The 12,360-nt window shown below is 41.9% G+C and overlaps 1 protein-coding gene across 1 annotated transcript in view; it reads left to right on the top strand.

Annotated features, from left to right (window-relative positions):
• The window catches only part of kif19 (kinesin family member 19), a 206,476-nt gene that overhangs the window by 127,978 nt on the left and 66,138 nt on the right, over positions 1–12,360 (top strand). Inside the window, exon 5 of the mRNA XM_078225994.1 lies at positions 4,099–4,235. Within this exon, the coding sequence (XP_078082120.1) occupies positions 4,099–4,235 (137 nt within the window). The remainder of the gene's footprint in view (positions 1–4,098; positions 4,236–12,360) is intronic.

Genomic DNA, 12,360 nt, shown 5'->3' with positions numbered 1-12,360 from the left:
GGGTAAGTTCTGCAAAGGGAGTGGCATGCAGGGGGAGCTCTTCAAGGAGGGGGTGGTATATAGGTGGGCGCTCTACAAGAGGGGCGTGTCCAGGGGAGGAGGACATGTCGGGGGCAGGGGGGGCACTGAGGGGGTCATGACAGGGGGCATGTCGGGGGTCCACCAGGGAACTCATCGGGAGGGTCCTGATGCCCCAGTGTCGGCAACCCGTGTGGGTTTGGGGATAGCAATGCTGCCAATGAGGAGGAGAGGTGGGAAGAGATCTTTCGGTTCACTGGGAGATCAGGATCAGGGCACCCTGTGCAATGAGCACTCTGAAAGTGGCTTCCCTGGCTGACTAGCGCAAAGCTCCCAACTGTTAGAGAAAGTGACAAAGTGCCGGAAGATTGCAGTGCCGAACTCGCCCAAAAGACTGGCGTGGAACACTCCCATTTTCACTGCTATGAGAATTCTTTTGGGAAGATTTCACTCGATAAGCCGAATGCAGTTATCTCTCTGGTGTGCTGGATAAGCTGAGAAGCTGAAACTGGTAGGAATGGAACCTTGAAAAAGGGCTGCCACAGGGAAGAATTTGGAGCACCCGCACTGCGTAGGATTAGAATGGTTGACTATATTGAAGGCCGTAGAGAGGTAGAGGACGGAGGAGAGACAACATGTCACAGATGCAGCAACAAGTGATAAAATGAGTGGTTTTAGTATGGAAAGCCTTTGTCCAGTTCATGAAATGAAAACTAGTCTGAGAGGATTGAAAAAGAGCCGCATGACGAGAGGGCTTTTTTAGTTATATCCAATCAAATCCAATCAAAGCCTCGACCAGTGAGACATTACAGATCCAAGCTGACAAGACAGGCTGCCCTCTTCCTGTCTTGGGCTCGATCTACATGATCCAAGCTGACAGGAGCAGGCATTGCACCTCCTCCAGTGCTTGATCTCATTTGAATCTTAGCCAAAAGGCCCAGATGCCGTTTTTTAAAAATTGCTTCAAATGAAGCCTCAGTGTAACCGCATTGACTTCTATCAAGGGCAGGACAGCAAAACTACACTTGATCTTAGCCAAAAGGCTGAGAGAGGCTGTCCCATGCTGATAGATTGAATAGAAAGGGCCTATACTCTCTGGGATTTTGAACAATGAAAGGTCTCATCGAAACGTATACGCTTTTAAGAGAACATGACCAGGTAGATGCTGAGAGGCAACTTCCTCTGGCTGAAGTATTCGAGTTGGAGGGCCTCGTTTCAGAAGTATTGGACGGAAATGAGGAAAAATTCCTTCACTCAAATTTGTGAATCTGTAGAATTTTCTAGCCTCAGAGCTGTGGATTCTTGGTTGATGGGTAAATTCAAGGGTGCAATCAATAGATTTTTGGACTTTAAGGATCTTGAGGGATATGAGGATCCAGCATGAAAGTGGAGATGAGGTTGAAGATCAGCCATGATCTTACTGAATGGTAGAGCAGGGCCAAATGGCCAATTCTTTGTCCTATATCTATGGGTGTGGAGAATGTTGAAGGAAAATTCTGAATATGGGAAACAAGAAGTTAATAATCAAAGGAAAATATAATAAGGGTAGAATAGTGTTGAGTAGGTAGGACGGGGCAAACCAAAGTGTCGACAGAAAGACAATTTTGCTTACAATGAATGGCATGCAGATGTTTTCGATATGTCGCTACCTATAGTTAGAGATAAAGCAGTCAAGTGATGATGTGGTTAGATAACTGTGTACTTTGCATTTATCTTTGAAAACTATAATAGCACATGATGTACTTTTAGGGGTGATTAAGGTGTGTGTGATCAGAACTTTACAAATACATGAGCTTTGTGTAACATTGTCCGATCGCTCTCCAGATGGACTTGGAGTAGCATTCTCCTTGCATATGCTTGTTGGAGCTCGGAATATAGCATTGCTGTTCAAGAACTCTGTGCATCAGTCTGTGCTGTAAGGAACCTCTGAGCTGTAGTTAAGAAGGCAAGTGCCCCACGAGATAGCCAAGTCCCAAATCAGTACTTACACATCATCAGACCAAGAAGACCAGACCCTCCAACAGAGAAAGATGACAGTGACATATTTGATTACTCGAGAGAAAGGCAAGGTTAGGTATTAGGCAAGAATTGAAGAGGGAAGAGAAATCAAAGGCAGATATTTTAAGGAAAGCAATGATAACAGTTTTGAAATGAGAAAGTGAAATAAAATGAGAAACATGTGAAACAGGGAGTGGTTGGCTCTGTCAGCAAGCATTGAGCTGAGGAGAGGTAGTTTAGTGACTAGCCGCTAGGAATGGTGCAGGTAAAGAATCATAGAATCCTACAGTGCAGAAAGAGGCCATTAGGCCCATCACATCTGCACCGACCACAATCCCACCCAGCCCTTTTCCCTATAACCCCACATATTAACCCTAGCTAGTCCCCCTGACACTAAGGGGCAATTTAGCATGGCCAATCCACCTAACCCAGGCATTTTTGGACTGTGGAAGGAAACCGGAGCACCCGGAGGAAACCCACGCAGACACGGGGAGAATGTGCAAACTCCACGCAGACAGTGACCCAAGACGGGAATCGAACCTGGATCTCTGGCGCTGTGAGACAGCAGTGCTAACCACTGTGCCACCATGCCACCCCAGAGCAGGTGATAGTTCTCATGGACAAGTTAAATGTGTTGAGAACTTGGAGGGACAAGTAGCTGATGCCACTCAGTTTCTATGGCCAGCATTTTGCAGCCCCTCCTGCTAGCACGATATTACGATCCCGCAAAAATAAACGGCAATTTAAATGGCCCGCCCCTTCCGCCAGTTGGAGACGCTGTAAAATCCTGGCCAATATCTTCGTAGATCACTTTGAACGTTATTCTGAACTTCTGAACTCTGAACTTCCTGTTTTCTCACGCAGTTGTTATGCCGTTCATCCCAGCTCTGCTCTTGTGTCTGTTTTTTTCCTATTTAACACTTTTCTCCTCTATTCTCTCTTTACCTCACCTTAAATCAATAGAATTCACCTGAAGCCACTCTATTAAAAAAGACAAAAAGAGTAAAATAGATTGAAAATGCAGGATATGCTTTGCACAAAATAATTTTGCTTAACTCCAATGCCGTAAAGGGGATAAAAAACAAATTTCTTGTGCATGATTGTTCAAACTCTAATTGTAGAGAAAGATTGCATTCTTGCCTAATTGTTAATAAGACAGATGTTTGTGGCTGCTGACAAGAGGCCAGAATTTCCTGCACAATAATAGTGAGACTAATGGGCACATCATTATTTATGCCCAAATGGCAGAGATGCACGGTGGAACTCAAATACCCAAAAGTTGACATCCAAGTTGCGCTGCTCCATCATTAACATTGCAAAATCGGTGTCCCACTGCCTGCCTCACCATTGAATAGCATGAAATTGTTGCCTTTGTGCACTTGGTAGGATTTAAACTTGCCCAAATAAGTTTAAGCTTTGTGCATTTTTATTGATGTGATGAGTGGTATTAACTGCTGCTCAGCTTCTCTGACATTCCGAAAGTGCAATCTCATTCTTTAGGTAAGGGCGGCACAGTGGTTAGTGCTGCTGCCTCACAGCGCCAGGGTTCGATTCCCGACTTGGGTCACTGTGTGCGCGGTCTGCATGTTCTCCCCGTGTCTGCGTGGGTTTCCTCCGGGTGCTCCAGTTTCCTCCCACAGTCCGAAAGATATGCTGGTTAGGCGAATTGGCAATGCTAAATTCTCCCTCAGTGTACCCGAACAGAATTTTCACAGTAACTTCATTGCAGTGTTAATGTAAGCCTACTTGTGACACTAATAAATAAAAGCTTAAACAGTTACTGTTGGGGATTTTTTAAATCCTTGCGCTGTTCATTTCGACTCCATCAATCTGATTTAATCAGGAATGCGTATCACTTACCTTGTACTTGGGTGCCCTGATGCCCTGTTGCCCTCGCTGTGATGTAATCAACTCACACTTCCAGCAACTTGCCATGCAATAAACTGAAAGATCTAAATGGGCAAGTGCATTGGCAGCCTTCAGAAGATACCCTGCTCTAGAAAATTATGCCTAAATTTATAGCTCTGACCATCATTTGTTGAAAACATGTAAGAGATTATCTTATTTATTTTTACCTTTTAGGTGCTGGGAAAACATACACGATGTTGGGAACAGATTATGAACCTGGTATTTATGTACGAACACTCAATGACTTGTTCAAATGCATTGAAGAAACTAGTGATGATATGGAGTACACTGTTTCCATGTCATACTTAGAGGTAGGTACACATTGATAACTTACAGAAGCAACCTTTCCATTGCTGTTTACAGAGCACAAAGAAAGCTTCAGGACCACATACGATCTCTCATCCTAAGCAATTGTATTTCAGCTGTCATCTCCATTTGTTTAACAGCTGGGATCAACTTTGGTAACTGCATAATTTTTATCCCGGTGATCCCCACTGCCTTCTCTAGCAGGAAGTTCTTGGTGCAATAGGATACATGTATGACGCAGTTGATCCAGTGAAATACCCAATTCCTGGAATCTACGTGAAATTGCTTCAACATGACACACCTTCAGTTATTGCCTCTTGTTTTGCTGGCAGATGTGCGTGATGGAAATAGAGCTGCAACAAGTCCCTAACTTGAATATTTCTGTGTTACTTTTCTTGAACATTTCTTGAGCTCATACAAGCTCATCCTGGTACCCATATCCTAGTAAGAGTTTTAACAACACCAGGTTAAAGTCCAACAGGTTTATTTGGTAGCAAATGCCATTAGCTTTCGGAGCCCTGCTCCTTCATCAGATGGAGTGGATATCCACTCCATCTGACGAAGGAGCAGGCATCCACTCCATCTGACGAAGAAGCAGGGCTCCGAAAGCTAATGGCATTTGCTACCAAATAAACCTGTTGGACTTTAACCTGGTGTTGTTAAAACTCTTACTGTGTTTACCCCAGTCCAACGCCGGCATCTCCACATCATGACCCGTATCCTAACCAGCAACAGGTATCAGCAAACACGCCCATGCTCACTAATCTACATCGGCTCTCAGTCTACCAATCCAACGATGATCTTGACCTATTCTGTCTCTATAATGTCCTCCAGTCCTACATCTCTCCAAAAACTCTGCACTCCGTCAACTCTGGCCTCTTGTATTCACCACTGATGGTCATGCCTTCTGCGATTTTACTCTGAAGCTCTAGAATTCCGTTCCAAACCTATCCACCAATCCTCTATTTTATGATGTCCCTTAAAACCTAACTCTTTAACACCTTTTGCCACTGATCCTGATATCTCCTTCTTTCTCCGGTGTCAAATTTTGTCTGATTATGCTCCAGTGAAGTGTCTTAGAACATTTTCCTGAGTGATTAAATTAAAATTTCAGTTTGTTCAAGATATAGTTTTGCTTACAACTCTGCACACTAGTTTAAGATGTTTCCAAAAAGCTCAGAAAATGATGGCACATGTCTTCAGCTCAAGGTTTCCCCAGAGACTTAAATGAAATCAGAAAATAATATATTGAGATTTGTTAATGGGACCCTGTGTTCATGATACAGTGCACACAACAACTTACAATGGCACCTTTCTCCTTTTGTTAATGTATTGTTATATTTTTACATTGAACACACTACATGATCTGGGAACTGGGGAAGGCACGTTCACAGCTTGAGACAGCATTCTACTCTGTATACATGTGTGTCCTGCGGGGACAAGGCCAAAGGACCCGCACGTTTCCCTCCAAGTCAGCCCACCACCCTGACTTGCAACCATATCGCAATTCTTTCACTGAGCCTAATTCAAAATGCTGGAACCCCCTTCTTCACACCACGTGCACTGCAGCAGTTCAAGACAGCAGCTCAGAACCACATTATATAGGGCATATCAGAATGGACAACAAATGCTTACCTTGTCAGTCAGGCCTATATTCTGCGAACAAATAAAACAAGAATACAATGGCTGCTAACTGCATAGTTTTTTTTAAAGAAAGCCTGTTGCTTTTCTTTGAATCTGGCTATTTATGGAAGCTGGCCATGTATTTATTCAATACCCATTTGTTACTATAAATGGGCTATTGGTGCCCACATAATGAATGTCATTTATTTGTGAGCTTTGGTTAAATGACTTTTGAAGTTAAATTTAGACCAGGCATTGCGGCTCAATGGTGTGGCCTATGTTTCAGTTTAAGTTAACAGTAACAGAAAGAAAAATCAGAAGCATTTTAGAGGTATATAATTTCACTTCTTCTGTAAACATTGATGTAAGCGCCTCTCACACCCAGTTCAACCTTCTTGCTATTGGTCTCATGACGGGTTGCTAAACTGCAGCTTGTTGTCTTTGAGATTATTGCCATGGTGACTTGATCCATTGGATGCAGCATAATAGCACTCCCAGCTGATTGAGCATGCTAACGCACTAATAGCGTGTGTAACAGAAAGCTAGGAAACACTAACAAACCTATTACTTAAATATAAGTGACAGGAGTCTTGCAAACATAAAGGTGCACGATTCCTCAGATGCTCTGATAGAAGAGTACATGAAAGCTAAGGCTACATTAAGTTTTAGACGCTAAAGATGATTAATTTCTTCAGGGGAGTGAGGAGGGGGATGGTTCCTGATTTTCCATTGTAACTTAGGCAAAAAGGCCATGGAAATCTTCAAAAACAGTGTCAGCCTTAGAGTAAAGTGTTAACACCAGAAGAACATGATGCTGATGTAATTCTGATGTCATGACACATGGCTAAGTAACAGAGATCTGGAGAGAGGAGAACGCTAGCCTCATGCAGAGTTCCTAAGATATACAGGGAGCTGTAACCTAACAATAATGGTTTTAACAAACTAGTCTGAAACTACTTAGGGAAAATAGACAAACCCTGAAAAATCCCATCGAGAAACTGAACACTCGACAAAACATGAATGACATGAAAACTTCGGCCCCAACCATCCAGATTAGACAATTAGATGTAGGTTAGAGACCCACTATTCAAACTGCCCAATTTTAAATCAGCCAATTAGTGCAAACCATTTGCTGTCATCATTATAGTGAATGGCAAAGTTACCAGTCTGTTAACTGTACCGTTCATTCTATGGGTGGATGTACAATGGCACAATGGTTAGCACTGTTGCCTCACAGTGCCAAGGGCCCAGTTCGATTCCCAGCTTGGGTCACTGTGCGGAGTCTGCGTGTTTTCCCTGTGTCTGCGTGGGTTTCCTCCAGGTGCTCCGGTTTCCCTTCACAATCCGAAAGACGTGCTGGTTAGATGCATTGGCCATGCTAAATTCTCCCTCAGTGTACCTGAACAGGCGTCGGAGTATGGCGACGAGGGGATTCTCACAATAACTTCATTGCAGTGTTAAGCCTACTTGTGACACTAATAAATAAACTTAAACTTAATATACTTAAGGGTGGTCAGTGTGTGAGAAATATGAGAAGGTCAGAATTATAGAGCACTGAGTTCAACCACCACCTCCCAGTTACCTGATTAATATACGAGAGTTCAGGTACAGTTAGCGATGGGAGGGATTAACGGATTATAATAGGAACACTTTGAAGAAGGGAGAAAAATGTTCTGGTCAGGCTTGTATAAACCGTCCAGCGGGCAAATGATGCCGTTGTGCCTGCTGTATATATTAGGGATATTAAAAAGACAAAATCTAATAGGAGAAGGTATAAGCGCAGTGGGATAGAACTTCCACTTGGTTGGCCCTGGGTTAAACAGTACAAATGATTGTGGAATTTTAAATGCAAATTGTGTTCAGCACGAGATTTCTGCAATCCTTTGTGCCAGTTTGAAAGAAAATTGTGCTAGAAGTCGCGCCATCCACAAAACTGGCCATGATCCCGTGATGAATTAATCACTCATGGGAGTTTTTGCTAATTGTATCCGTTTACAGACGTACTGGCTCTAAAGATGACGCTGGTTTACTTGAGTGAAAGGATCCGAATAGGAACGCATCACAAATTTTTGAAGGTTTTTTAAAAAAATTCATGAAGAAATTGATCAAAGCATCCCCCAAGATAACACATGGTTCTGTGTATTTTTTTAAAGTCATTTTCAGTGATTTAAAATTGGGTTAATCACAAGTGAGGGATTGACACTGTGATTAACAAATAATTTTTTGTGATAAACTAATTTTCAGCTAATTTTACAATCAGATTTCTCTGTCGCTTTGAATATAACATGTTAAGTACAATTATTTGTTTTGCTCTGTGTGAAATAATTATTTTAATTATTAGAGGGAGCCAGATTAATCATTTCTATCTTAGAAGTTTAAAATAGTTTCTAATTTGTAGTCATAATTGACAGCTATTTGCAAGCAATTTGGAAGGTAATGGATCAAATTATACCATAAGCATAACAATTTGATTAATTTTGCTCAACATCAATTGATGTAACCATTGTGAAGTGTATCTGTATTTAACAGTTTAGCTGCCTAAAGATCTCAATCGGAGGGGAAAATAAGAGGAATTTAAAAAGCCTTCAAATCCAAAGATTTCCAGGATTCGGGCTACGTCGCATTCACCCTAGAAACTGGGCTCATTTCCTAATGAGATTTGAAGACTAAAGCATTGTCCCTGATGAAGGGCACAGGGGATCAATGTGGTAACAGGATTATCCTTTCATGACTGAAATTTGGTATCAAGCTGGGCAGGAGAGATGAAGCTCTCAGTAAAGCAGAGCTTTCTACATAGGTCATAGAACACCACTATACTTAACATGGATGACACGGTAGCACTGTGGTGAGCGCTGCTGCCTCACAGCACGAGGGACCCGGGTTCAATTCCGTCCTCGGGTGACTGTGTGGAGTTTGCACATTCTCCCTGTGTCTGTGTGGGTTTCCTCTGGGTGCTTTTGTTTCCTCCCACGCTCTTAAGATGTGCGGGTTAGGTTGATTGGCCATGGTAAATTGCCCCTTAGTGTCAGGAGGTAAATAAGTGGGGTTACGGGGATAGGGCCTGGGTGGGATTGTTGACAGTGCAGACTCGATGGGCCACATGGCCTCCTTCTGCACTGTGATTCTACGATTCTATGTTATATTCAAAGAGACAGAGAAATCCTCTTGCAAATTCATCAGCTGGCAAAGGGTTAAGAGGACACTAAACTCCAATGGTAGATATTCTATTATCTTCTATTACCCATCTTTCTTTCATTTGTATTCTTGGCAATGCTTCTCAATCATTACCTCACTCACTGATTGGGCAACTCTCTATTCATTTATTTAAACCAGTTGGGGCATCATGAACGCATTTTGTGCAAAGAATCATGGGCAGCTAATTTTAACGAAAATTTAAAGTCATTGTAGAAATCGCAATCACTAGGGAGTCAAAACTCACTCAGGTATGTTTTCTAGGCACTAGATTGAAAAGCAAGATTTCTAGGGTGATAATCTCTGGACTGATTCCTGTGGCAGGCAACATTCTGACAAATGAGCAGGATGCACAATAATAGAGTTCATATTCTTGGGACTTTGCCAAAAGTTTGCAATCGGGACAGCTGAAAGGTTGACTTCAGCCAGAACTGAAATGACACCAATACTTGCCTAGTGTTATTATCGCGAGACTATTAATCCAGAAACTCAGCTAATGTTGTGGGGACCCAGGTTCGAATCACGCCACGGCAGATGGTGGAATTGGAATTCAATAAAAATAAATCTGGAATTAAGAATCTACTGACGACCATGAAACCATTGTCGAATGTCGGAAAAACCCATCTGGCTCACTAATGTCCTTTAGGGAAGAAAATCTGCTGTCCTTACCCAGTCTGGCCTACATGTGACTCCAGGGCCACAGAAATGTAATTGAGTTTCAACTGGGAATGGGAAATAAATGCTGACCAACTGGCGATGCCCATGTCCCATGAATGAACAAAAAAAACTCCTCATGGAGAGGATAAAGAGAGCAATAGAGGGAAGAGGGATTGAAACTAATGGTTGGGGAGGGGGTTGTACGTGTGGTTGGGGGGTAAATAATGTCTAGGATTTGAACTACAGTTTGGGTAGCAGAATTGGGAAAGGTCTTGGATATGATGCATGAGCCTTTGCTAGAGTAAAGAGTGAGAAAATTTGGGCAGAGAAGAAAGAGGTTATGCCATAGAGAGAAAATCGCTGTTGTAGAAGTGGTGAATAAAGGAGAAATAATGCGAAAGGCAGGAAAAGGAATATAGCTTACCTTTGCAAAAAAAAAATCCGAATTATGTATGTGAAAGCACGGAGAATTCTAAATTTGGCAGTTAGAATTATTAAGAATTATGAAGTTTACCTTGAGTTTCCCAGAAGGGAAAAACAGTTTGGACAAGTATTCTTATTTCCCTATTTTATTGTTGTTTCCTTCTGGATTGGACAACCTGGGATATTAATATTCCCAGTTCTTTTCAGAAGATGGGGAAGCAAAAGGTGGGTGGGGTGGCCATTTTAGCTAAGGATTCAAACACAACACTGGAATTTAACTGGTTTACACAAAGTTAACATCACACAGGCTTAGTTATATAATTCTTGAAATGCGTTACAGCCAGGCCATTTAAAGAGTGAAGATGAGACAGTTCTGAGGGACATGCGAGAATAATAGGGCAATGAGATTGGGTATCTTTTACTCTCCTCAGATGGACTGGAATAGAATGAACACATGTGGGGAATGATTTTAGAATTCATTCAGCACTGCTTCCTAAATCAGAACATTTCTAATCAAACAGGGTAAGAAAAGTTTTGATGTAGTTCTGGAAATGAAGTGAGGTAAATAACTGATGTCGGATTGGGACAACACTAATAAATGGTGGGTGCGGGGCGGAGGTGAAGAGAATTATACTTCATAGGTAGCTCAATATTGAAGAAGTTAGAAGTGGAATATAATATCTAATTCATAGTGGAATGTATTTCTTATCCCAGGGTTTCGTTGTTCATTGTATTTATACAATCAACGACATGAAAAGAACAACAGTTTTGAATGTAGTGTAATCCAACACATACAGTGCTATCCACATTCCTTTCACCAGCTTGTTATTAATTCCTGGCTCTGTGTCACATATTTGTCTTGACTGCCACTGTTTAGTTATCAATAGATGAATAAGGGAATTGTTATCTAAATCCATGAACTGGTGGCACGGTGGCACAGTGGTTAGCACTGCTGCCTCACGGCACCAAGGAACCGGGTTCAATTCCAGCCTTGGGTCACTGTCTGTGTGGAGTTTGCACATTCTCCCCGTGTCTGCATGGGTTTCCTCCGGGTACTCCGGTTTCCTCCTACAGTCCAAAGATGTGTGGGTTAGGTTGATTGGACGTGCTAAATTGACCCTAGTAACAGGGAATTAACAGGGTAAATTTGTGGGGTTACAGGAAGGGGCCTGGATGGGATTGTGGTTGGCACAGACCCGATGGGCTGAATGGCCTCCTTCTGCACTGTAAGGATTCTATGGTTCATAGTATTGCAAATTTTTCTTATTGGTTTACAAGAGAAAGGAAATCAGGCAACAATATTTATTTCAACATAAATTTGAATAATGAAATGAATATAATGAATCTATTTTATGAATTAATTTTCTTTCTTTCCTGTATTTAATATCTTCATTTCTGCTCATGCTAAAAAGCAGAGCCATGAGCAGAGGAAAACACGTTACTTAATGGCTCAGATTATGCTGTAATATTAAAATATTAATCACAATCGTTCTCGCTCTGCATATAATCTTAGCTAACTGAAATGTATTTCTGATACTTTTAGATTAATAGAGTTGTGTTAATTTTCTGAGCAACAATATGGATGATCAATAATGAATAACAGCTCTGAAGAAGAGTCATAAGGACTCGACATATTAACTCCGTTTCTCTCGCGAGTTTTTCCAGAATTGTCTGTTCTTATTTCAGACTTCCTGCGTCAGCAGTATTTTGCTTTTATTATGTGGTTGGTCAAGACAGGAAAGACTGTGACTGGAAAGCGGTTGAGTGGCATTTCTGATTGAGATATGAAACAGTCAAAGTTTGATATGCTGATCAATGTTCCCTCTACGTTTGTGTAGGTGTGTGGTTGCGTAGAACATACTGAACAAGGAATAAACATGCCCCACACAACAGATGCATAGTTAATAGGCAAACACTGCAAAGAGAAATTATATAGAAACATACATAGAAAATAGAAGCAGGAGTAGGCCATTCGGCCCTTCAAGCCTGCTCCACCATTCATTTTGATCATGGCTGATCATCAGATTCAATATCCTGATCCCACCTTCCCCCTTATGCCCCTTGATCCCTTTAGCTCCAAGAGCTATATCTAATTTCTTCTTGAAATCAGACAACGTTTTGGCCTCAACTACTTTCTGTGGTGATGAATTCCACACATTCACCACCCTCTGGGTAAAGAAATTTCTCCTCACCTCAGTCCTAAAAGGTTTATTCCTTATCCTCAAACTGACCCCC

This window comes from Mustelus asterias, chromosome 12 (genome assembly GCF_964213995.1).
Source record: "Mustelus asterias chromosome 12, sMusAst1.hap1.1, whole genome shotgun sequence".
In the NCBI taxonomy this organism is placed as follows: Eukaryota; Metazoa; Chordata; class Chondrichthyes; order Carcharhiniformes; family Triakidae; genus Mustelus; species Mustelus asterias.
The sequence above is the reverse complement of the archived record's forward strand: the minus strand, read 5'-3'. Positions and strand labels throughout refer to the sequence as shown.